This window comes from Hyalella azteca, unplaced genomic scaffold, assembly GCF_000764305.2.
Source record: "Hyalella azteca isolate HAZT.00-mixed unplaced genomic scaffold, Hazt_2.0.2 contig868, whole genome shotgun sequence".
In the NCBI taxonomy this organism is placed as follows: Eukaryota; Metazoa; Arthropoda; class Malacostraca; order Amphipoda; family Hyalellidae; genus Hyalella; species Hyalella azteca.
In genome coordinates, this window is record NW_025931203.1 from 19,432 (window position 1) to 47,326 (window position 27,895).

At 40.6% G+C, this 27,895-nt stretch overlaps 1 protein-coding gene across 1 annotated transcript; it reads left to right on the plus strand.

The window, feature by feature from the left end:
* The first annotated feature begins 1,940 nt into the window (after positions 1-1,940).
* Positions 1,941-27,160, plus strand: LOC108667648 (atlastin-3-like). Its single transcript, XM_018154688.1, has 8 exons — positions 1,941-1,988; positions 6,602-6,815; positions 7,081-7,215; positions 8,239-8,295; positions 11,684-11,845; positions 23,065-23,157; positions 26,636-26,657; positions 27,009-27,160. Exons 1-8 carry the CDS (start codon positions 1,981-1,983, stop codon positions 27,158-27,160), a joined length of 843 nt encoding a protein of 280 aa, XP_018010177.1. The 5' UTR covers positions 1,941-1,980.
* Positions 27,161-27,895: the final 735 nt, after the last annotated feature.

Here is a 27,895-nt window from a genome sequence, read left to right on the forward strand (position 1 = left end):
ATGTAAAAAATTTGTGTCAGATCTTAGGGTGAGAACAATTACAATTTATTCCTTTCTTCTCCCAATCGCACTTGCCCTGAAGATATATCCAGCAAACGCGTTTCTTAACTAACCGTTAAATGACTCTTGCTCGAGGCATTTAAATGAGAGAAGGGTAGGACAACGTTGCGGTCAAGGGTTAGGGTACTATGTCGGGCAGCAGTGAGGGAGGTGGGAGTAGAGGGAGTAGAGGGAGTAGAGGGCAACAGAAGAACTGAGGGACCCACTTTGAGTAGAACTGGAGGATCCACTCATGATAGGCCTACATCGCTTTTCTTCTCAAGCTAGAACAAACTGTACACTCTCCGTGCTTTCTTTGAACCACCCCTCGTTCTTCACTCATGTTCTGCACATGAATGATGCTCTAGTCTTTTAATATCATGAAAGTTGGTATTCTGGAAGTAGTGAACATTTGAATTGACAAAACTAGCTTTAGAGTTGCATCTTCGTGCCAATTGTCCAAAATTTTGTTCGTTGCATTCAAGCCATTCTCTTGTAGGTTTACCCTCAAGAACATAGCCTATAATACTTCTTTGACTGTAGCATTATCAGCCGCAAGCCATCAGACAGATCACATCCATTGAAATAGATCAATCAGCCCACAGGAAAATAGCCTGACATAGTTTGGCCCTGCATCGTCTGCCAATACGCGAAAAAATTGCACCATCCTGACGGAGCGTGCCGGAGCCTTGCAGTAATTATGATGCCCATAAACGACCCGTCCGTATTTGTCCCGTGTGCTGGTGTAATCAGCCTACTGTCGAACGGCCACTCGTCGTCGGACGATAAATTTTGTAACAGAACTATGCTATCTGAAACCGAACCCCAGTTGCTGTGAACTAAATGTTTCGTAATTTAATGAAGCTGCGGAAGTCACTCGTCGAAGGACGATAGATTTTGGAACAAAACTATGCTGTCTGAAACCTAACCCCATATTCTGTGAGCTGAAAGTGACCGTCTGGTGGTGCACGGCAGGATGCATGCAGTTCCACTGGCACGATGGGCTGATTAATCGCTGTCTGTTGTCCGCTGATTCCAGTTCGAGCTAAAGTCAGGGTATAAAATGACGATTCGAGGGAACCCTCAGTGTTGGACGATCATTGCACTCTGCGTTATTCGCTTCGGAATATGGCGGCGTAAAGCACTGGATAATTAAAAAAAGGTGATATCATGGGCTGGTTACCGACGGCAGGATTGATACGCGGCTGATTGGTAGCCTTAATCCTTTACGCCCTGAATTTCTGGGACAAAAATCGTAAAATTCCCTTTTTCGGTTTTGAGTCTCACTTCGAAGCTGACATTCTGACCTATCCAATGGTACCAAAATCATCTCTGTACGTTGATTTATGCCTTGACGACAGTTCGTGAAAGTGTTAGGGGTGGTAAAGTTATCTGTTAGTAAATAACCGAAATAGAATTTCCATAAGAAATTGGACATTGCCATTGGAAATTGGAAATTATATTTCGGTTATTTACTGACAGATAACTTTGAAAATTGGTACACATATGTAAAAAATAAATCTAAGACTTTTTTATTCCCGTGAATTTTTCGAAAAAATGACAGAAAACGTGAAATTGTTGGAAAAGGTAGCTAGTCCCTGGTGTGACGAATTCGTCATGCCAGGGCGTAAAGGGTTAATTACGAATACATGCTAGGCGTTCTATTTAAGGCTGATTGGTGCACAAAACTGGATGTGCACGGCTGCACTCCTCTTTCGAAAACGTTCTCATGGAATCGCAAAAAGAAATTGAATATATTTTCTGTGTTCTAAACTAAAGAATATTTGTAAAGAATGGTTTAAGTTATAGCATTACGAGAATATCTCCCAGAAAACTATTTACTAAAATTTTATGTTAGAACAATAACCTCGGCCTGCATCGTGCTATCAGTTGAGGGCAGCGTTTGATGCCAAGAGGTTGTATTGTGTTGTTCACTCCAACATGTTAAGGTCAGAAACTCAACTTTCTCTTAATAACAATAATGATGGATGATAAATCCCTCGCGGACAATTATCTTACATATAATAAAATACTATGGTGCTGTCAACTTTGATTAGGTAATTATGACCTGTCGCTAATTTTTCACCACCCGACCACGTTCACCTTGCCGATATTTGCCAGAATTTTCACTACTCGTTGCAGTTTTCTAACCCTCTACCTCGATGCTCCATTCTTGGCAGTTTTAGCGACTCGTTTTTTTTCCGTACTTATTGTAAAATATTTGAAGAACGTACTATGAAGAACGATCGTATTTACGATCGATCAATCATTATTTCTCATCCAAAATCCCTGCCGTAACCTGCATCCGGTTAGCTTGGGGGTATGTTTGAGTGACCAACCGCAAATTAACGACCGTTACCGCCGGTTTTCAAAATTTATATTATGTTCTTTTGTACCCGTACATTACCTTTTATCATAAACTCTACATTTAATTCAGGCAACTAATAATGCAGCTTAAACTGAGATCAAATCTCTCGATATATATGACAGTAGTAATAGTCCACAATAAATTCGGTTGGAAATCAAAAGACTCATTCCATAATATGATATTTATGAAAACTTAAGAGTATGCATATTATACCTATACCCTTAGATAAACGATTTCTAACGTTGAATCTAATGCCTAATATACTTGTTTACCTATAAAATCATCCAAACTTGATTTTCAGCCTTCACAACTATCAAATCTTATGAATTTTTTGTGCATTAAAATGCATTTGGTTCAATTTCTCTGAATCAGTATATTTGCAACCCTTCATGCCACCAGCTCTGCTCCTCGATCAATCTTCTCATACGCTATCTAGCGGCGCCTGTGATAGCATATCTCGAGTCCTGCAGAATATCAAAATATCCACGTGAGGTACAACTACAAAGCTACATTATCATATCTCTAGTGATTAATAATCATCTCATCGCTGCACACATATAATCAACATCCTATTATGGCCAAGAATTAAAATATTAGCATTTAAAGGAAAGTTTGGCCCTGACAATGAAATTAACACTATTTTTTTTAAGAGACGCAAGTAGCAACATCTGTTCAGATATTTAAAATAAATGGATAAAATTAAATTAAATTGAAGTTAGTTGATTACTCTTTTTATTTGTCTTCTTAAATTGGATTATATTAAGAGACGCCAGCATAGTAACCACATTTAATAAATTCATCAGCTGTAATCCACTCCCTAAATATCAAACTTTTTAAATACATCTCAGTAAATGTATCTTATAGTTGTTCATATTTTCACATTCTGGCTTCAGCAATCTCAATTTTCAAACATTTCTACTCTTGCCGCAAAAATTTTAAATTAAAAAACTTATTATATACCAAGAAATTAACTTTCAAATTCGGTCACACTTTATCCACACTGTACACATGTGACAGTGTGTTTATCCACACTGTACTTTATCCACACACACTGTCACACTGTAATAAAAAAAACATCTCGTTATTGTACCTGTCCAACCCATATATATATATATATATAACATAAAATTTGATTTTTATATTGAAGTAAACATGAATTATTCAACATTAAAATAAATTTCAACTATCGAAATTAAAGAACTCATTTCAATTCCATCATTCACTCATTTCTTTTTCATGTTTAGCAATGATGTATGATTGACACAACCTGACTGCAATTTCAGGTCAAGAATATAATACCGGATTGACAGGTATTTCTTGAGTCCCATTATGTTCAGCTGCCAACTTCGAATCATATGCCCTATTATATCCATGACATTTAATTGTTCTCACGTTGATATTTTCAAAAAATCATTCAACTCATAGAATAAGAATTTCCATGTCAATTAATAACAGCAAACATACGGTGACCTGCTGGAGAACTGAAAGCTCTCTGACATTAACCCTTTCATAAGCAGGCATGGAAATGTCCAAAATATGATCTTCTGAAGTCATTACAAGAAAGTATGAGCAATTTAAAGTTATATATACTCGCGCATATGACAAAATTATGCCTATTGAAGGAGTAAATTGCAGCTGAATAATTCATTATATACAGTCAATTAAATAAAATATATTATAATTCAAATCAAACACGCAGCGGGGTGTGGAGAAACAGTCTTAGTTTTATTTGATTCGATTTCATCACTTTTTTTATTAATTGAAAAGATATTGCTACTAGAATGTCTTTAAAAAATTAAAAAAATTTTCGTCCTAGTCAAAGCTTACATTTGAAAGCTCATATTCCAGTTCTTGAGCATGATAGGGGCTTATACTATAAATGGAATGACAGACAGATGATTGGTGATTGGCAGAGTCTTTATTATGTAGCCTCAAGCACAAACCAGGGAACTTCATGAGCATTTATTGAAAGATTTAAATGACCGAATATAATATCTTGCCCGCTAGAGGGTTAATAATGTGTGAAATAATTTCCTTTATTATTAAGAATGATTCCTGATTCATTTCATTGTTTCCAATACCTTATGCTATTTATATGCTTCATTTGAATATTTTTTATTTGAGTATTCTAATTTCTCTGCAGCAAATCTCTTGCCTTCAGCGCTTGAGATCTAGTCTTGAACAAGAGATTTTGAAACCTATACTTTGATTCACCAAAATTATTTCACTAACCAAATATACTCATAAACCATCTATTTGCATTTCGTGGTCTGTGATCAATTCTCTACACAGCCCTATAAGTGTTAAGTAAACGTATCTATAGCATCACGGCACTCGAATATCTGATATACGTACTGCAGGGGTGGACAAATAAGGGAAACACCTTATGAATTATACACAAAGTATATTTTAGTATGTTGTAGGTACACATTATGTGGCAATTAAAGCCTCAATTCTCCAAGGCATTGATTCTTACAAATTGTGAATAATTTCCAAAGGAATTTTAGCCTATTTTTTCATTAAACCCTCTTATACCTTCTCTCATAGACCTCAGTTTGAACCACTTTAGGCCTTTTTTAACCCTCTCCAACGTACACTCGGATAAAGGTCGGAAATAAGGTGAACGATAATTCTTTGTAGAAAATAACATTTTTCCGCTGCTCGAGGGACAAATTCTGAAGGTTTATACACCACTGTAAACACAGTTCGTCGCTCCTGACGAAAAGTTTTTTTATTGAAACTGGCTTCTGTAGGTGTCCATTGAGGTCTGATGTAATTTTTACAGCCATAATCGTCCTATTTTTCTAAACAATTTGATTTAGAGATTGATGCCTATTCTCAGACAACTTCAACATCCAGCAAGACCTGTGCTTTGCTAAAGACAGTACCTCTTGAAACGTCAAACATTCGGGAAGTTCTGTCTCTCTATATAGCACCTGCCATACGAGCACCAAAAATTTGGCCTTTATTTGAGAGGTTTGCCATTTTTATAAGGTTAAAGTCACAAAAATGTCCTAAGAAATAGCTGCAAAATCTTGCAATATCATTTAGCAACAACAAAAAACTACAAAACATTAAAATATGTCGAGTTTCTATCGTTTATAACGTGTTCAAACATTTTCTCTAAATGTTTAGTCTTTCCCATATTTTGTCAACCCCTGTATGTCACGTAAACTGAAGAGGGCGCTGAGGAACATGCCTTCCATTTACGTTTCGGACAAATTTACGGCCGGACTTGCCGCCGGTCTCGCGGCCGGACTCGCGGCCGGTGTCCAAATTCAGTTTACCTGGAATATCTCCCAAAGTACTGAACGTAGCTCGATGAAACTTGGTACACATATTCAATATGGTCTTACGGTGATGTCAAGCTCGTGACAATTTTTTTATATCGCCTTCATTCGTGAGTTATATGACGAAACGTGCCGATATTTACAGTGTACCGGCCATTTCTTCCAGAGTACTGAACAGATCTGAATGAAATTTTGAATATGAATTTCTGAGTACTAAACGGTGATGTTTAGCTCGTTAAAATTTTTTACGTTTTGCCCTCGTTTGCGAGTATTTTTTTCTTTTCCCTCATTCGTGATTTAAACAGCAAAAATAGTGCTTAAATTCGCTGTGTACCAGAGATTTCTTCTAAATTACTGAACAGATCCGAACGAAACTTTGCATATAGAAACCTAACCTTCCAACGGTGATGTTTAGCTCGTGACAAGTTTTTTGATTTTGCCTTCGTTTGCAAGTTATACGGATATACGGAGAAACGACCGGCATTTCTCAGGCCGATTTTTGAACTTCCATTGACCAAGAGCCATATACGTAAAGCCGTATAACTCGCAAACGAAGGCAAAATCAAAAAATTGTCACGAGCTTGACATCACCGTTAGGCCATAATGAATATGTGTACCAAGTTTCATCGAGATACGTTCAGTACTTTGGAAGATATTTCAGGGACACTGACGGCCGCGAGACCGGCCGCAAGTCCGGCCGTAAATTTGTCAGAGACGTCATTTACGTTTGGTGATTTCTAAAATAAAATAATGGACACATAGTGAGTCCACTATTTGGGTGATGGTTGATCTCAACGTCACAGGCTAGCTGACAGTCGAAAATATCAGGTCAACGGTTTATTCTCTGTAGTTCATTATCGGTGAGCAGCAATTTCGTTGGCAAGATATTTTTTCTTTGTTTCAGCTATAGGAGGATAATCATGTCAGGCCGCCCTGTGCCTATCGTTGTTCAGAACAATGATAGTCGAGAGTTCGAGCTGGACGAAGACGCCCTCAAAAACGTTCTGTTGAGTCCTGACGTGGGCGACAAACCGGTCTGTGTGGTAGCCGTGGCGGGGGCGTTCAGGCAGGGCAAGAGCTTTCTTTTGAATCACCTAGTGAAGTACTGCGAGAATAAAGTAAGTATTCAGCATGGAGTTGAATTTATTATTTATTAAAGCTGAACTGGAACAAGCGAAGTCGAGTGAAATTTAAAGTAAATCTTGTAGTCACTTTAAAATGATGTATTTATTCATGAACTAATTCTACGATGTAGACAAAGAGATAAAAACAGACATTGCTGCTCGTTCATTTGTCAAAGTACGTGAATTGGACAAGCAGCTGATCCCATACAAAATGTTAGGTTAGTAAATCTTATTTTTATATCGCGATTCCGATGCCCAGGGCTCACCTAACTGGTTAGGAGATCCATCGCTGCCACTTGAAGGCTTCGCCTGGCGAAGCGGCATTGAGGGAGAGACAACCGGGATTTACATCTGGAGCAAGCCTTTCGTCTTCACCAAACCGTCTGGAGACGAAGCAAGTGACAAATTAATGTTCGCAGATGCGCGCTTGGTTCTGGAAGGCTGCGCAATATTAATATATGGACCAGATAAATGGATATATGGGCATGAATATTCTTGGACATTTAATAAAAATGTTGTTGATTGAGGCATTAATTTGGTGTGTAATGCTTCAAAATTGTTTTTCGCTCTTTTCCAGAAAAAGAATTATTTGAAAACTTGGCCAATTTTGTTCTAAAGCTACCATGTGGCAAAGGGTTTATGTTAAAGTTTTCGTTTATTGGTGTTCATCGAGTGATAAAAAACTAGCTTCACAAGGAATTTAAAAGCAAAGAAAACGCCAAGAAAATTCACCATATCGATATTGAAAACGTTTCGGAGTCCAGCTCCATCATCAGTTCGACTAAACTAAAAATGAATAAAATCACTTTAAAAGTCAAAATTCAAAGACAGACATAAAAATGGGCCCATTTTGACACATTTTACAAAATAGTGTTTCATAAAAAATTGAATAAACATATAGGCGTCTAATTCACATCATACATTCCCCATTAGTTGTACCTTTAAACAAAACAAAGAACCACCTCGTATCAATTAAAAGTTCATCAAAAATTTAGTTTTAAAAAGGGGAGGGGGGCGCGCTGCCCCATGTTGCCCTACTTGAAAACTGGTCCAATTTATTTCTAAAGCTAATATGAGGCTTGTTAAAAGTTTCGTTTATTGGTGTTCATTAAGTGACAAAAAACTAACCGCGAAGCTACCTTTGATGGGACGATATTCAAAGTTTAAAATGAAAAAAAAGCACAAGTACATTGAAGTCATTTTCAGATTGCACCCTCATCGATGCAGTTTACGTTGCAAATTTAAACGGTTGTAGAAAATCAGAAAGCTTAGTCTAAAATTAAGTGGACCAGCATTTCAAAGTGAAGCATCATATAGTGGACAAAACGTGCAGTTAACGCTTTCGATAACTGGATTTGGTTCGTTCGTAAATAAACTTGATAAGCAGCAGTTATTACATATTTTTCCTCTTTTTCAGGTGGCAGTGATTCTTATGGACACTCAAGGAACGTTTGACTGCGAAACAACGATGCAGGTCTGTTACTTGGGTTTGTTGATACACAATCGACAACGTAATGAGTGATACGTTATTACTTCTTCATAATCTATTAGCAGGAGGTGGTACAGTACTGTACGTAACTACATGTATTTATGATGATTCAAAGCCCATTATTTGTAATAATTGAGAAGTTTTCAATTTCTCCTCTCGGTAACCGTGCATAATTTTTCAGCCGGAAGGTCTATGAGACCTTGACAATAAGCAGAAATTAAAAGTTAGAAATTGCAAAGAAAATTGCCTCTGGGACAAAACACCTTTGGCTCGAAGAAATGGGCGCTGTTCATATTTAGCCCGCGTTTTAAAATTAGTCTCATTGTATTTTATAAATTCATGTCAAATTAATGTAGATTCGGCTTCACAAGTAGTCGTGTGATGTACAATTTTATATTAAATTTTCATCTTATGTTTAGATGTTGAATTTCACCCATTCACTCCTGCTCTAGTTAACTCTAGTTCTTCACAGGAATCGTAGTCGCGACATGGTTGAAATGAATCTAAATAGGCGCTGTAAATTTTGCTTATACATTGGAATGCAAGTTGTTAGTGAATAATAGAATGATTAATATAACATATCATAACATAACATATTGAAGTCGGCGCTGAAGAATAGGCCTGATGTGACCTGTCGCCGATTCTTGTACTTTTCTTGACTTATTCACAGGAGATCTAAAAACATGTCATTTGACCAGATCTTTTCACGACTGACGATAGTTTGAAATTGCTACTTGACTTCCACCAGATTCGATATGGTGCTAGGCATTTCAAATCTTAACATATATTTCTCCATAGCTTTATCTAGTCTGTTCTTGAACGTGTTCATACTCTGAGCGTCAACGATGTTACTAGGGCGGCTGTTCCACATATCGGTGACTCGAAGCGAGAAGAAATGTCGTCGCGTGGATGAGTTGCAACGCAGTTTTTTTTAGTTTGTAGCCGTGGGCCCTGGTGCTGGTTCTTGTTTCAAATTCTAGGCATCCTTCTGGGGCCTTGCATAAGCCATGAGTATACTTGAATACTTCAATGAGGTCACCACGCAGACGTCGATAACAGAGGGTTGAAAGCTTCATATGATTTAATCTTTATTCAAAGGGCTTACACTTCAAGCAAGGAATTACCCTTGTTGCACGTCTTTGAACTCTCTCTACTAAATTTTTGTCCTTTTCAAATTTCGGTGAACACACGGCTTTTCCAAACTCTAGATTCGGGTGCTCAACAGCGGTAAACAGCAGCATCGCTTCTGCATTCAAGTACTCGTTGGTGCGTCAGATCAGTTAAAGAAGTTTGTTGGATTTATTTGCATGTGTTTCAATATGCCGAGAAAATTTCAGCTCTTTGTCGACATAAACTCCCAAATCTTTTTCCACGCTAGACTTTTCAATAATTATTTTCTCATTGCAACCATGTCTTCTTATACTGTAATCTTGCTGTTCATTGTTCTTCCAGAGGTGAAGTACTTTACACTTGTCAGCGTTATAACGCAGCTGCCACGTAACAGCCCAGTTAACTAAACTATCAAGATTATCTTGCAATTTTACTCGATTTGACGCATCCTTCACTGTTTTATAAACTTTTGTGTCGTCGGCATACATGGAGCACACGCTTGACACTACTTCTAGCAGATCGTTTATAAAAGCAACGAGCATAACAGGTCCAAGAACGCTTCCTTGTGGCGCGCCACTGCGCACTGATGCCCAGTCTGATACGGTTCCGTTTATACTGTAACGTTTTCGTCTACCAACTAGAAAATCCCTGATCCATTCGAGTACGTTTCTCTCTATTCCCAAAGACTTCACTTTACGCAACAGCCGCTCATGTGAGACACTGTCAAATGCCTTGGCAAAATCGAGGTACACTGCATCCACTGGCTCCATTTCGTCGAGTAGGCGAGTCCAATCACTCAACGTAGACAAGAGGTTAGTGGTGCAGGATCTACCGGCAGGAAAGTCATTTGACAGTCTTATAGGAGATGGTTAACGGCCAACAGATCGATTATCCTATCCCATACAACAGATTCCATTAACTTACAAAAAACACTTGTTAGACTGACGGGGTGATAGTTACCGGGGCTACTTTTGTCGCCTTTTTGAATATGTTGTAGCATGAGCTTCCATCCAATCGGTCTCAAAGTTCCTCCATACAGGGTCTTTCCAAAGAATACTGTCGAAAGGTAAGCCAGGACGGTTGCAAATACTTTGAGCAATCTAGGGTGGAAGCGGTCTGGTCCACATAACTTGTTGGGATTTAGAGTGATCAGGCACTTGAGAACCTCTTCTTCGAGCAATTCAAAATATGATAACTTCGAGCCGACTGGACGCTCCTCAATGTCTGGAATACTGTTCAAGACCTCATCTGTGAACGCACTGCTAAATAACGTTAGCTTTGCCCCTCATCAGAGGATATCTTACGTTGGTCTACATTCAAATCAGTAATGCCGTCTTTTGGCTTACATTTCGAATTAGCGTACAAAATGAAGGCTTTCCGGTTCTTTTTGCATTTTTGGCAATATTTTTTCAAAGGTTTTCAGAGCGGTGCGACAGATTTTTTAAGCTTGATTTCGAGCTCTTGCATACAGGTTATTATCAGCATCGCTGAGAGTTAGTAAATAAAGCTTGTAGGCTTCCTTCTTGGTCTTTAGCTTAGCCGCGATTGTACTGTTCATCCACACTGACTTTTTGACTCCACCTAACTTAATCTTAGGTACACACGAAACAACTGTAGACATAACCGTGTCTGTGAACATGACGACCATGACTCAGACCCATTCATGTCCTTAATGCAGTCCGAAATATTCGCCGCATTCAATGCATCACGGAGTTTAAAATAATCACCTTTGGCAAAGTTCAAGCGCTCACGCTTCCGAGGCGTCTTTTCGGCATGGCACTTAATACTGAAAAAAAACAATGATTGATGGTGACTTTTACCCAACGGAGCCTCATGCCGAAGCTCATCTAACATTGACTCCTCACTACTAAACAGTAGATCTAGAATATTTGGGGTTTGTTTACCTTCTGACATGGGTTGGCTTGGTGATGTTCTGGATTAAAAATTAGTCTCGCACAGACTCCAAGAACAGGGATGCAGGGTGATTCCCATCTCTTGGATAGGATTCTTCTATACCCAGTTTATTTCTGGATGGATAAAGTCACCAATGATCAACGTATGCGACTTGCTGAAAGTCATGCTCGGTAAAAGACTGTTTAGTACTGTATCGTTATTAGAGTAACTGTTAGGTGATCTATACATGACGCCTATGAGGAGGTTATCTTTGCCTCTGAGAGAAAGTTCGCACCACACTGATTATCTAGCTGATTGATCCTCTGCAGAAAGTTTCAGTGAAAGTTTCATTCAGTCCCACTTCCTCAAGGATTCAACCTTCATCTTCGCCCTGACGCTGTTGACCTCCTCCGTGACTGTGTACAATCTGATGCACAACATCCGCGAGGACGACCTCATGAACCTGCAAACGTTCTGCACCTTCGGGACCATGGCGCAGAACTCCACCAACCAAAACTCCTGTGCATTTCAGGTAAGTGTATTGTATAAGAATTGGGAAATCGTTATTCGTAGATTAAGTAAGCTGAATAATAAAACGACACATTTGTACTTATTATTTTAATTAATCTATCTGATAACGTTTGATTTCACTGTTTGAACTAAATTATTGCCTATTATTGTGACATCAGAACTACCAGAGCTTTGATTGATATCCAGGAAAGAATGCACCTATATTATGACGGTCAATTATTTAACAACATTTATAATAACTTCATTGAATTACATACATTTTCATGGATTAATGCAAATAAATCAACTTCTATTCATTGGAATACTTAACAAATGTATGTATATAAAAGTTAGTAAATGTATGTCAAGTAACTATGAATTACGTAATCGTACCAGATGTCGTCCAAATAAACCAAGCCGCCATCGAAACCTACCTTTTTCCAAGTTACATGCTTTGCGATGCCTAAATTGGTTGTGCTATAAGGCAAATTGCTGCCTATGTCTGTAGGTTTTAAAGACTCGTGTAAATACTTCTTGCACAATCCTGCTGTCAAAGTTTACACAATTTTCTGAAAACTGACGCAAAAATTGTACTGATTTTATGCGACAAATAAATAGGCTTAGTTGAATGTCATCTCCTTCGCCCACTGCCAGGTCAAGTAAATAGAGTTTCAGGTTTTGGGATAACTCTGGAAATTTTTCAGCACTTCATCCACGCAGCGTGTACCATTACTAAAAACGTTATTGCTTGTGCGAAGTTCATAGCTATGTGCCAGTTCACATAAATTTCCTGCTATATTTCTAACAATGAAATCTTTTGATTAACTTCTTTATTGTTATGTATTTCGTATTGTCACACGCCACGCGGATAAAATGCCATGAAGTTTCCTATTAGGAATCTTATAGGTGGGATTTACGGTGTAAAATCTAATTCAGAAGTTGAACATTGCACACTGGTCGCTTTTGTGTCGTCAATGTGACAGATCTACGAGCTCCCGAATCTCGATCAGCGTCAAGATGGCGAGTCGAGTCTCCTGCAAACTTGAGTTTCTGCGTTTCTGCAATCTTTAGTCTTTCGCGATTTCTAAAGTGAAACACCTTAAAAACATAAAAAGATTAATATTTACATGACTTTTTTTTATCTCACAAGAATTTTGAACTACTATACAAAGGTCAATATTCGTATTTGTTTACTTTGGACGAGTTTTGAACGGACGAATCGAAAAGATACTGTTTTAAGCAGCCGTAGTCGATGTAGTCGATGTGCATGCAGTTGGCCGCATGGCAATCTGCTGGCTTTCTCGTGTTGCCTACAAGAACACTGCATGCGTTCATGCATCGTGATGGCGCTGAAAAGCGTTGTTTGACGGCAAGCTCGGGACTGCCTGTAGTTCAGCAGTGAAATGTTCGTGGCCGGGCTGCATAAGCGCGACGGTACCGTGGCACCCAGTAGCGCTTGAAACCTGAGGGCAGTGTTTCNGGATGGAAGCATTCTGGCCTACATGACTTTTTGGGATTTAGAACGACCAGGCGCTTGAGAACCTCTTCTTCGTGTATTTCAAAACCTGTCAATTTCGAGCCTACTGAGCGCTCCTCAACATCTGAAATACTGTTCAAGTTCTCATCTGCGAACACACTGCTAAAGAACTGATTAAGAACGTTAGCCGTGCCCTTATCAGAGGATATTTTCCGTTGGTCTACTTTAAAACCAGAAATGGCGTCGTTTGTCTAACACTTTGAACTAGCGTACAAATAGAAGGCTTCCGGATTCTTCTTTGCATTTTTGGCAATATTTTTTTCGAAGTTTTTCACTGCAGTGTGACACACTTTAAGCTTGATTTCGAGCTCTTGCAAACAGGTTATAATCAGAATCGATGCGAGTTTGCAAATAACGCTTTGTAGGCTTCCTTTTTGATCTTTAGCTGAGCCATAACTGTACTGTTCATGCACTGGGACTTTTTGACTCCTCCAAGCGTAGTCTTAGGTACATAGGTAAATAAACTGCAGATATAACCGTGTCTTCGAAATATGACCATGAATCAGCCACATTCATGTCCCTAATACAGTCCGAAATATTCGCCGCATTCACTGCTTCACGGAGTTTATCATAGTCGCCTTTTGCAAAGTTCAAACGTTCACGCGTCCAAAGCATCTTTCTGCATATAACTTAATACTGAAAAACATTGATTGGTGGTGGCTCTTGCCAAACGGAGCCTCGTGGCGAAGCTCATCTAACATTGATTCTTCACTAGTAAAAACTAGATTTAGAATATTTGGGGTCTGTTTACCCCCTAAAACGGGTTGGCTTGGTGATGTTCTGGATTAAAAATGAGTCTCGCCCAGACTCCAAGAACAGGGATGCTGGGTGATTTCCATCTCTTGGAGAGTATTCATCTGCCCAGTCTATTTCTGGATGGTTAAAGTCGCCCACAATCAACGTATGCGACCTGCTGAAAGTCATGTTCGGTGAAAGGCTGTTTAGTACTTTATCATTATCAGAGGAACTGTTATGTGATCTATAAAGGACCCCTATGAGGAGGCTATCCCTGCCTTTTAAAGAAATTTCGCACCACTCTCTCTAGCTAATTGATGCTCTGCAGATAACTTAACTTGCTGGGCCCCATAACCAACAGAGCTACACTTCTACGGCACTGCACTTCATTTAAGTTATGAAAACAATCAATACCTGTCAACTGAAATTCAGCAGGTACAATTTTCCCCCGTGATTTCAGGGAGTATTTCTGTTAGACAAGTAATGTCTATACACTCGTTTGCGATCACAGTTAACAGTTCACTTATTTCGTTCAAAACGGAAACCGAGTTCTTATAAAAAAAAACATATTAAAACTCTTTGTGCACTTTTACTTTGATGTATGCGGTTACTTCCTACATTATTTACAGGCTAGATCTACGGATATCATTACTATTAATTTATTTCTTGTCCTACAGCTCCTCTGACTGACCATGGGCAACCGGTGTTGTCTTAACAGCTTATAAGTGATTGACCTGATTTTATGTGCCTCTGCGCTGAATCTATCCTGCCATTTCTTGCGAAATTCCGCCCTCTCTAAAGGGGGGAATCTTTCTTTGCAAAAACGACGAACTTCTAATCAGTGGATTATCCAAGCTTTCACGCTGCCTTCAGCACGCTCCAAACCTAAGCAGGATCCTTTATAGTTACCAACAGAGGTCTACCGGTGTTGGCAGCAGCATCCTTCGAACGTAGCCTCTTGCACGATGTTATATCAACCGGTGTGCTGAGTGCCTTGCTGCAACATTCTGCAACGAATGCAGTGTCAGCCATCACTCGGTCCTTCATATCAGATGCGGTACTTTCGGGAATACCAAATCAAACAAGGCTGCACTTCCTACGTTCTGTATCAAGTAATTCACGGGAGCTTTCGCTAATCTTCAGATAAATAAGCTCTCTTGGACTTTACTTCATTTTTTTCCCGTATTTTTCAGCTGAGCTTTTACTCATTCTGTTCAGCTCATTTTCATAGCGAGCTCAAATGGGCACCTCGGTTTCTCGAGCACCAAGAGTTTATTTTTCGCAGTCACGGCAAAACCAATGAAGTAATTTAGTTTTCTGGAGAAATGAAAATTCCTTAGAACTCAACTTCGAACAGCTGATACAAATGAGATCTTTGCAACGTTTACAGGTGACCGTCTGAACTTCGCTCAGAGAGATTTCTTTGCAGTACTTGCAAACTTTCATCACTAGCTGATCTAATTTGGTTTTAGTTTTTTCTAGAGGCCGTAGAGGGCTTTTCGACTACCTTTTTCATTTTCTTCCTAGCCATTATTAAATGCACGGAGTAGAGCACTTGAACGGAGAAAAGGACGGAGACAAACTTCAAAACGGAGTTGAATTGAATTATAGTAAAGTTCCCTCGAAAATTTCGACACTGGTGGAGCAGTTGAGGTAACAGCTGTAATTGGCGAGGGAAAGACAGGGGTGGGCTGAGGGAATCAAGGGCTCGACGCGACAGTCGGGTAGAGAGGAGGAGAGATAGGGTAAAGTTAGACAGCGGGGCAGAACAAAGGTGACAGAGACTGCTCAAGAAATTTAGGCCCAATTGAAAGCCAAACGCACAGCACTGTGCCCTCTCACAAGTTTACCCTCGTTTCTTCATAGGAAACATTTTTTATTCACTTCCACTCAGGGAACAGGGAAACATTTTTTATTCACTTCCACTCTTTATTCGCATTCTCTTCCACTGACTTCACTAAAGTCTTTACTAAAAGACTTCAGCACGAAATGCATAAATAGAGCTAAACCGGCATAGTGCAAAGGTCAGTTTTGAGCCCGTGCAACATGCACGTCTGCCTTGTGACGCAGCTCAACCGCGACTTGTGGCCGCCAAAAGCTTGTATTGTGATCATACTGGTCAGAATGACGACTTCTGATGTTGTACGTTATTATGACGGCATGGAATGGTAGTAAATTATTGAGGACAATTAAAAATTAAGAGCATTTTTTTTGCTTCGGCTGATAAAATTTCGAATTAAGAGAATTTTGGGTGCAGCTAGATTAGGAGGGTCTTCAATCATTTATTCTGTACTGGTGTAGTGCCGATTTACGGAGATCAAGTTTAAAGCCTCTATTCTGACGTGAATTTTAGTAGAACGATTGGAAGCAACATCTCAAATGTTGTAACGAATTATTCAAAGAAAATGTAAGCTAAATTTTAGCTAAAGCTAAATTTTGATTACATACGATATTTCTACTAATTTTGCACAGATTGGAGTGACAGATTGGAGATAGTCATCAATGCCCTTTCTAATCCAAACCCAATTACCAGGTAAACAATCAGGAGCCGGCGCACCAACGACTTAGAGAAGGCCTCCGCCAGAGTTTCGAGGACCTGGAGTGCTACCTCATGCCGCACATTGGCATGCGCGCCATCGAGGATGAAGACTTTGATGGCCGACTAAATCGTGAGCTCGCTGGGACACTTAAAGTTATGTTGTTAGTAGTAAATTCGTGAACAATAAGCTCTGCACAAAATCACATGGGATGGTATTCGAACAGATGTGAAGTTTTTTAATAACTTTACTTATTCAACATCAGATATATTCAGATTTTTTGTGCACCTTAAATTAAAAACATATATATTACGCTAAAAAATTTGTTCCTGTACTTCATTTTTGGTATTTTTAGCAAGACTAACAAGTGAACAATCTATGTTGAGACCTCAAATCACCGTTACGTAAATTTCCTTTATAGAATATAATCAATAATAAATAAGTAATTGTAACTCGCCACCGCCTGACGATTTGAATCGGAGTTGAATGATCTGAATCGTTCGTATTTTCTTCAATCGAATAATTTTCTGAACAGAATTGAACGAGCAATTCGTGGAGCACCTGAAGGTGCTGGTGCCTCACCTGCTGGCGCCTGAGCGCCTCGTGGAGAAGCGCTCAGCCGCGCGGCGAGGACAACCCGCCACCGGGGAAGAGCTGGTGTGCCTCTTCAGGACCTACATGGCGGCCTTCAGAGAGAATAAAGACGATCTGCCGACGACCCTCGTTGAGGTGATGAGCTTGATAAAATTATTGTCTAAATGCTCTGTCTTCTAAGATTTTGGGATATATATATTAAGACTTTAATTCGATATATGTACTCAATTTATGTATAAATACTAAGATAATATTTTAAATAACCATTTTACGAGAGATTTCAACTGATAAATTTTGCAAAATTAACTTACATGTCAGATGATGGAGCGCTTCACAAGCGATGAGACCCAGATCTGCACAAAATCACAGCGTCACATGGGATGGTATGCGAACAGTTTATTAATAACTTTACTTGTTCAATCTCAGACATATTCCGATTTTTACGTGTGTATCTTAAATTAAAAACATATATTGCGCTAAAAAATTTGTTCCTGAACTTCATTTATGGTATTTTGAGCAACAATAAGAAGTGAACAATTTATGTTGAGACCTCAAATCACCGTTACGTAAATTTTCTTTATAGAATAATCAATAATAAAACAATAATTGTAACTCGTCGCCACCTGACGATTTGAATCTGAGTTGGGCGATCTGAATCGTTCGTATTTTCTTGAATTGAGTAATTTTCTGAACAGAATTGGACGAGCAATTCGTGGAGCACCTGAAGCTGCTGGTGCCTCGTCTGCTGGCGCCTGAGCGCCTCGTGGTGAAGCGCTCAGCCGCGCGGCGAGGACAACCCGCCACCGGGGAAGAGCTGGTGTGCCTCTTCAGGACCTACATGGAGGCCTTCAGAGAGCATAAAGACGATCTGCCGACCACCCTCGTTGAGGTGATGAGCTTGATAAAATTATTGTCCAAATGCTCTGTCTTCTAAGACTTTGGGACTTAACACAGTACTCAATTTATGATTAAATATTACGATATTATATTTAAATAAGCATTTTGCGAGAGATTTCAGCTTTTAAATTTTGCGAGTTTAACTTACTTATATTTCTTTTTCAGATGATGGAGCGCTTCACAAGCGATGAGACCCGCAAGATGGCATTTGAGCTTTACAAATGTGCCATGGATTCTAAAATCGAATCCCATGAGGGATGTCTTGAAGATTCTCTTCTAAAAAGCTATCACTCTGAGGCAAGAAGCGAAGCTATTGCAGCTTACGACAAGGAAAACCCATACGCCAGAAACAACGCTTTGTTTGCAATTGCAGCTGAAGTTAGGAGAATCCTTGAAACGGTGAGTGAAAGCCGGCTAATGTGCCGTCATGTACTCATAATATCGCTGACCGAGCGCTCTGAGTAATTACCCTATCGCGATTTTTATTCCTGTCAGCCGCTGGCACAAGGACGCCCTAAGCTCGCCTAGCGCGTAAAGTAGCGGCTCTATGTCCGCTTTAGGTTCCGGTTGCCATAGCGAAATAAGCGCCGAAACAGAATCTTGTAAAATACCTGTCAAGCTTAGGGCGATCGTGGGGCACTCGTATTTGGTACCTGATACGTTCGGGACAGACACGGCCGAATCTGAAAAATGCGTTAAGAAATGCTCCCCCTTCCCCCCCTTATACTGGGAGGGGGGGAAGGGAGGGGGCATTTGAATAATCTTTGTACGCTATATATATGCAGCCTAGTACTACTCTCTTAGTTTTAAAATAAGAGCAAAGCCTATCATAAGTTCAATTTCTATGTATAGACTCAGGTTTCATCTAGTAACCCTTTTGAGATCACGTTTTTCCAGAATAAGGGAAAATCGTTTTCCAAACAAATAAACTCCAATCGCTACAAGAATAAACATTATTCGAGGGAATATTTCTATATCATGCAGGTAACTTAATTTTTGTATCATGGCATGTAACTTTCGTCACCAAAATAGCCAACTGCTCTGCAACTGCAACCCTATCAAAATTTGGATGCCTGTCAGCCGCTGGCTCAGGGTCGCCCCAAGTTCTTTTTGCGGTGTAAATTAGAAGCTCTATGTCCGCTTTAGGTTCCGGTTGCCGGAGCGAAATAAGCGCCGAAAGAGAATCTCGTGAAATACCCGTCGAGCTTGGGGCGATCGTGGGGCGCGCGTATTCGGTACCTGATACGTTCGGGACAGACACGGCCGAATCTGAAAAATGCGTTTAAAAAATGCCCCCTCCCTTCCCCCCTCTATGGGGGGAAGGGAGGGGGTCATTTGAATCGCTGTACGCTATATATATAACGGTTTCTTTTATACTGACACGTTGTCGTCTACCTACTAGAAAATCTGATCAATTCGAATACGTTTCTCTCTCTATTCCCAAAAACTTCACTTTACGCAACAGTCGCTCATTTGGGACACTGTCAAATGCCTAGGCAAAATCGAGGTACACTGCATCCACTTGCTCCATTTCGTCCAGTCAATGTAGACAAAAGATTTGTGGTGCATGATCTACCGGCAGTAAAGTCACGTTGACAGCCTTATAGGAGATGGCTAACGGTCAACAGATCGATTATCCTATCTCTCACAACAGTTTCCATTACCTTACAAACAACACTTGTCAAACTGACGGGCGATTGTTACCGGGGCTAATTTTGTCGCTCTTTTTGAACAATGTTGTTGCATGAGCTTCCATCCAATCGGCCTCTAAGTTCCTCCATTCAGGGTCTTTTGAAAGAATACTGTCGATGGGCAAGCCGGGACTGTTGTAAATTCTGTGAGCAATTTAGGGTGGAAGCCGCCTGGTCCACATGACTTGTTGGGACTTAGAGCGATCAGGCACTTGAGAACCTCTTCTTCGTGTATTTCAAAATATTTTAACTTCGAGCCGACTGGGCGCTCCTCAATATCTGGAATACTGTTCAAGTCCTCATCTGTGAACACACTGCTAAAGAACGTTAGCTTTGCTCTCATCAGAGGATATTTTTCGTTGGTCTACTTTCAAATCAAAAATACAGTCTTTTGGCTTACACTTCGAATTAGCGTGCAAAAAGGAGGCTTTCGGGTTCTTTTGCATTTTTGGCAATATTTTTTTAAAGGTTTTCAGAGCTGTGCGACAGATTTGTTAAAGCTTTATTGCGAGCTTCTGCATACAGGTTATAATCAGCATCGCTGAGAGTTCGTAAATAAAGCTTGTGCTTCCTTCTTGGTCTTCAGCTTAGCCATGATTGTACTGTTCATCCATTCTGACTTTTTCCCTCCACCTAACTCAATCTTAGGTACACACGCAACAACTGCAGACATAACTGAGTCTTTGAAAGATGACCATGAATCAGCCCCATTCATGTCCTTAATACAGTCTAAAATATTCGCCGCACTCAATGCATCACGGAATTTAAAATAATCATCTCTGGCAAAGTTCAAACGCTCACGCTTTCGAGGCGTCATTTCGGTATAGCACTTATGACTGAAAAAAAAACAATGATTGGTGGTGACTTTTACCCAACGAAGCCTCATGCCACAGCTCATCTAACATTGACTCCTCACTACTAAACAATAGATCGAGAATATTTGGGGTTTGTTTACCTTCTGATATGGGTTGGCTTGGTGATGTTCTGGATTAAAAATTAGTCTCGCACAGACTCCAAGAGCAGGGATGCAGGGTGATTCCCATCTCTTGGATAGGATTCTTCTATACCAAGTTTATTTCTAGATGGATAAAGTCACCAATAATCAACGTATGCGACTTGCTGAAAGTCATGTTCGGTAAAAGACTGTTTAGTACTTAATCGTTATTAGAGTAACTGTTAGGTGATCTATACACGACGCCTATGAGGAGGTTATCTTTGCCTCTGAGAGAAAGTTTGCACCACACTGATTATCAAGCTGATTGATGCTCTGTAGAACGTTTCGGTGAAAGTTTCATTTAGTCCCATGTCCTCAAGGATTCAACCTTCATCTTCGCCCTGACGCTGCTGACCTCCTCCGTAACTGTGTACAATCTGATGAACAACATCAAAGAGGACGACCTCATGAACCTGCAGACGTTCTGCACCTTCGGGACCTTGGCGCAGAACTCCACCAACCAAAACTTCTGCGCATTTCAGGCAAGTCTATTTTATAAAAATTGGTAAATTGTTGTTCGTTGATCAAGTAAGCCGAATATTAATTCGACGCATTTGTACTTAATTTTTTAATTAATCTGTCTGACAACGTTTAATTTCACTGTTTGAACTAATTTATTGCCTATTCTTGAGACATCTCAACTACCAGAGCTTTGATTGGTGTCCAGGAGAGAATGCACCTATATTATGACCGTCAACTATTTAACAACATTTATAATAACTTCATTGAATTACATACATTTTCATGGATTAATGCAAATAAATCAACTTCTATTCATTGGAATACTTAACAAATGTATGTATATAAAAGTTAGTAAATGTATGTCAAGTAACTATGAATTATGTAATCGTACCAGATGTCGTACAAATAAACCAAGTCGCCATCGAAACCCACCATTTTACAAGTTATATACTTTGCGATGCCTTGGTTGTGCTACAATGCAAATTGCTGTCTAGTTCTGTAGGCATTGAAGACTCGTGTAAATACTTCATGCACAAACCTGCAGCCGAAGTTTACACAATTTTCTGAAAGCTGACGTAAAAATTGTACTGATCTTATGCGACATATACATAGGCTTAGTTGAATGTCATCTCCCTCGCTCACTGCCAAGTCAAGTAAATAGAGTTTCAGGTTTGGGGATAACTCCGGAAATTTTTCAGCCCTTCATCCACGCAGCGCGTACCATTACGAAAAACCTTATTGCTTGTGCGAAGTTCACAGGCATGTGCCAGTTCTCATAAATTTCCTTCTATATTTCTAACAATGAAATCTTTTGATTAATATCGTTATTGTTGATGTATTTCGTAGTGTCACACGCCACGCCGATAAAATGTTATGGCGTTTCCTATTTTGGATCATATTGGTGGGATTTACGAAGTAAAATCTAATTCAGAAGTTGAACATTGCACATTGGTCGCTTTTGTGTCGTCAATGTGACAGATCGACGGGACCCCGAATTTCGATCAGCGTCATGATGGCTAGTTGGGTCTCCTGCAAACTTGAGTTTTTCGTGATTTCTAATGTGAAACATCGTAACAATATAAAAAGATTAATATTTACATGACTTTTTTTTTTATCTCACAAGAATTTTGAACATACTATACAATGTTCAATTTTCGTATTTGTATACTTTGGACGAGGTTTTAACGGCCGAATCGAAATGATGCTGTTTTAAGCAGCCACGCAGTCGATGTGCATGCAGTTGGCCGCATGCCAATCTGTTGGCTTTCTCGTGTTGCCTACATGCACACTGCATGCGTTCATGCCTCGTGATGGCGCCGAAAAGCGTTGTTTGACGGCAAGCTCGGGACTGCCTGCAGTTCGACAGTAAAATGTTCGTGGCCGGGCTGCATAAGCACGACGGTACCGTGGCACTCAGTAGCGCTTGAAACCTTAGGGCAGTGTTTCTGCAATGACTGCTATAACAGTCGCGTACGTTAGTAGGAGTTTTAATCTGAGTTGCTCACAGCTCTCAAAAACAAGATTTGGGTTTCTCGTTGTCTCAGGTCTCTGTTATTGTTGGTGATTGAATTGCCAATGGTATTTAATATAAGCGAAGTACATATTGTGATTTTTATATTCTGTGTTCAACTAAATTCGAAAACTTTAACTCTTATCCAGTGTGGGCAATTTTTTGAAGCCGTGTGATTTAAATTGTGTATTTTTTAAAGTGTTCAGACGCTCTTCATTTAATCACCAAAATGACACGAAAGCTCAAATTAGAGAGTCGTAAAATTCAAAATTTTTCCTATACAGAAGCTACTCTTCCTGGTACGAGACTGGAACTCCCCAAAGCAGTATCCATACGGCCACCAGAGCGGAAAAACTGTACTCGACAAAATTTTGACGGTAAGTTGGTCACAATATTATCATATCGTATCATAGTGATGTCGTCGTTGAAGAGTATACCTGATGTGGCCTGTCTCCGATTCTTGTACGTTTCGTGAGTTGTTCTCAGAAGATATGAATACAGGTCCTTTGACCGGATCTTCGAAACTGACAATAGTTTGAAATAGCTGCTAAACTTCCACCAGGTTAGAATAGATATGGTGCTAGGCATTTCAAGTCAGAACTTATATTTTTCCATGGCTTTATCAAGTGTGTTCTTGAACGCGTTCTTACGCGGAGCGTCAACAATGTAATTTGGGAGGCTGTTCCACATGCCGGTGATTCGAAGCGAGAAGAAATGTTGTCGCATGAATGAGTTGCAACGCAGTTTTTTTAGTTTACAGACGTGGCCCCTGCATGGTGTTGGTTCTCGTTCCAAATTCTGGTATTCCTTCTGGGACCTTGTATAAACCAGGAGTATACTTGTACTTCAATGAGGACCCCACGCAGGCGTCGATAACAGAAGCTTGGCAGCTTCGTAACCTTTGATCTCTCTTCATATTAATTGCCCGTCATGTCTGGAATTATCTGTGTTGCCTGTCTTTGAACACTCTATTAAATTTTTGTTATTTTCAAGTCTCGGTGACCACACGGCGTTTTTAAAAATCTAGGTTCGGGTGCACGATAGCAGCAAACAGCAGCTTCAACGCTTCTGCATCCAGAAACCCGTAAGAGAGTCTGAACAGTCCAAGAAGTTTGTTGGATTCATTAGCTTGCGTTTGAACATGCGTAGAAAATTTCAGCTCCTTGTCGACATAAACCCCAAAATCTTATTTCACACTAGAATTTTCAATCATTACTCTCTCGTTGCAACCATGTCTTCTCATACTGTATGGTACTCAGAAGCTAATTAGCGCTGATACGCGGCTGGCGATATCGTCTCTAAAGCGGACATTTCTGCTCTATCGCTGCTCTGTCGCGTCTCTACGCCGGCTCTGCAGCCGGCGACGGCCTGCTCTATTCCCTGCCCTAAATTTTAACTGGGTCCTTTCGTCATAATTCATAGCAAATGTACGCGTATACATTTATCGACGCCATTAATTGAGCGGGAGATGGTCGTGGTTCGAGCAGTTATCCCCGTCCAGCCTCTGATCAGTCATCATGAGACAGCCTTGCTTGCGTTTGAACAGAGTCACCAAGAGGCACTTGACCAGCTGCTCTTTGCGGTTATATTACGTAGATTCAGCCCACCGGGCAATTGATTTCTAAAAGAGGCTGCCGAATAGCAGCCGAACACCCTAGGAGGCCAATTCGCGCCTAAACCACCTCTAATCCGAATCCATTTCCTCTGGGGCGACCCAAATAGGTACGAAAACTTTTATCGGGTAGGCTATGTATATTTGCGGCCAGATTGTGGACAGATATGATGATTTTGCTTACACAATCATATGCATGCTTTGTCTTACTGCATGTAGCACAGAGGCAATAATTTCTGTCAATAAATATTATAGATTTGAACAGGTGGCAGATATGAGCTGCAATGGCGTTAAATGAGCATGCAGGCACGCGTGATCGGTGATACCAGCCGACGCATAAATTGTATATACCAGGTTACAAATCCATGATATCGAGTGATTCAAAGATATGTAATCCACGAAGCTCGACGGTGTGTAATCCATGATGTCAAGCGATTAGCAATCCATTATGTCAGACGACTTGTAATCTACGATGTCAGACGATCAAAGGATTTGTAGTCCATGATGTAATCCATGGATTACATCATGATCATCCATCCATGCATCATCCATGATGTTGTACATGGATTTGTAATCCAAGAGCGATTCAAGTCCATTGAGAGCTTGGCGACGAACGTCACTATCAGACATCAATGTCGAGTAGTAGACGAAAGGCACAATTCATACTATAATTTAACTATTTAACGGCTACAAAGAGAAAATAACAGATGGAATGCAAATCATTACAAGTTATACTTTTTTTTTAATTCTTACATAAAATGATAGTGCGGGGACTTTTTACTGGAGCTCATACCATTATAACAGTTCAGCATTAGTTATATGTTGAATCTTGAATTGCTATGCAGGATCTACCCAACCTCAATTCGCAATTGCGCTGTTCACGAGTTAAACTCTTCTGCTTGATCTGACTCCAAAAGATCTCCATATAATAATTAGTCAGTCGTCAAGGATACAAAACTGATACACACTAATTATTTTATTTATTTCACTCAAATTTGTAAGATTTCCAAAAGTTGGCTATCGAATTTATTTATGTCGCTTGCAGCGTTGAACTTTTGTAATCGTGAAAATAGATTTCGACTGGAAATAAGAGCTACGGGCGGTAAACTAGCTACGAAAATGCGTTGCACGCGAAAATTTAGAGCTCAAAAATAAATATTGGGCCATCAAAATATCTAACATAAATCAGACACCACAAATTTCAAAACTACAACGAAATAAAATCTTACTCGTTTCAACGTCTGGGGCAAAATGCGTTCTGAATTAACGGGAAAGTAAATGATTTAATTCCAAGTTATCTTCAGGAATTTAAACCTTGAGGTACGAAATAGTTTTGATCGTTGTTACTTTTTAAAGACATTCATAAAAAATAGGCAATTACCTGTTATTAGATTTATATGATAATAATTAAAAGACAACTGACAATTTTCTAGAGATAATGTTGATTTGTCAGTTTCAAATGACCAAGCATGATCTAGTACATGTTACAATGTGTAAAACGAACATGAGAGAGTACAAATATGCCACATACACACACCCGGGGCAGCATAACGCTATGTGAGCGAAGCTTGAATTCATAGTGATTTCTGCAAGGTTGTTCTGTATTTACATTTATAAAATAGTAGAAGATAAATAATAATCAAGATGAACAAAAAAGATCGGTAACTACTAAAATTTGCCTAATAGGATGTGACCACGCAATTGCATTTTTAACACGTTTTTCTTAGCTTAGCTTCGCGTTTGTTTGTTTGTTTGTTGTTAACATTGACAACGAAAATTAGCCCACTTCTGATTGCTCTAGAGATCTGAAATTAGGCATGCAGGCTATATTCGCCTAACAATTTCAGATACAGTCAGTGTATACTGACAATTTATACTGGCAGTGTATACTGTTATACTGTTAGGTGTACAGCGTGTATTGTCAGTGTATACTGACAATTTATACTGACAGTGTATACTGTTATACTGTTAGGTGTACAGCGTGTATTGTCAGTGTATACTGACAATTTATACTGACAGTGTATACTGTGTCAGTAGGGCACTGTGAGCGTACAGTCTCAGCCATGTACTGTACACTGTACACTGTCTGCCATACACTGCAAGACAAGGTACTCTGGAGGCTCCACTGATCTAGTTCCGGATAGCATTGTTGCGAGAAAGAAACGTTGCTGGATACCTCAAATTAGGGCTAATAACTCCAATCTAAAAGAGAATGCAAGAGACTAGCCCTATAAAAATTACAGGCCGGGGACATTAACAACACAAGTAATAAAGGTGTTTGAAGTTGTTGCCAGGAGGCTGGTGCAGTACATGGAGGAAGCTGACCTGTTCACCACAAGACTACACAGTTTAAGAAGAAACCGTTCCTGCATGTCCCAGTTACTGGAACATCACCACCATCAGTGCTACTGAGAGAACCAAGACTACTTGGGGTCGGAGGAGAGGTGCTGGTGTGGGTACATAACTTCCTAACTGAATGAATATATATAAACTGTCATTGTTGGTGCTTGGTCCGATACTCTTACTCGGAAGTGCAGCAAAAGTGCTGCGAATTCTCGTGATAAGCTGGCATCAATGATTGTATGATTGTTTAATGATTTTAATGTCTGCGGAAAGGATTTATTTACTTGGTGGTACCGAGACCGTTTAACGCCTTGCCGATGGAACTGGGAGTGGGAGAGTCCACTCTGGAGACCTCCAAGAGACTGGACGTGTTCCTCGACACAATCTCTGATCCTTCTGCGCCACTACCAGAGGCAGGGAGCTAGCAGCAGCATGCATCGTGCATCAGCTGGCCCAACTGAGGGCATCAGCTGGCCCAACTGAGGGCATCAGCTGGCCCAACTGAGGGCATCAGCTGGCCCANAGGGGCCACGCTGGAGGCCAGGGACACACCTGTGGGCCCGACACGATGGCCAACAGCAGGGCCAGCTTGAGGGCGTGGTAGGTCCCAGGAGGGGCCACGCTGGAGGCCTGGGACACACCTGTGGGCCCGACACCAGGGCCAGCAGTAGGGCCAGCTTGAGGGCGTGGTAGGTCCCAGGAGGGGCCACGCTGGAGGCCAGGGACACACCTGTGGGCCCGACACGATGGCCAACAGCAGGGCCAGCTTGAGGGCGTGGTAGGTCCCAGGAGGGGCCACGCTGGAGGCCTGGGACACACCTGTGGGCCCGACACCAGGGCCAGCAGTAGGGCCAGCTTGAGGGCGTGGTAGGTCCCAGGAGGGGCCACGCTGGAGGCCAGGGACACACCTGTGGGCCCGACACGATGGCCAACAGCAGGGCCAGCTTGAGGGCGTGGTAGGTCCCAGGAGGGGCCACGCTGGAGGCCTGGGACACACCTGTGGGCCCGACACCAGGGCCAGCAGTAGGGCCAGCTTGAGGGCGTGGTAGGTCCCAGGAGGGGCCACGCTGGAGGCCAGAGACACACCTGTGGGCCCGACACGATGGCCAACAGCAGGGCCAGCTTGAGGGCGTGGTAGGTCCCAGGAGGGGCCACGCTGG

What these genes read in the sequence shown, in the direction of transcription:
- LOC108667648 (XM_018154688.1), top strand. An exon ending in AAAACTCCTGTGCATTTCAG is followed by an intron (nt 11,846 to 23,064) that starts GTAAGTGTATTG and finishes TTTCCTATACAG; the next exon opens with AAGCTACTCTTCCTGGTACG. An exon ending in CGGGGACATTAACAACACAA is followed by an intron (nt 26,658 to 27,008) that starts GTAATAAAGGTG and finishes GTCTGCGGAAAG; the next exon opens with GATTTATTTACTTGGTGGTA.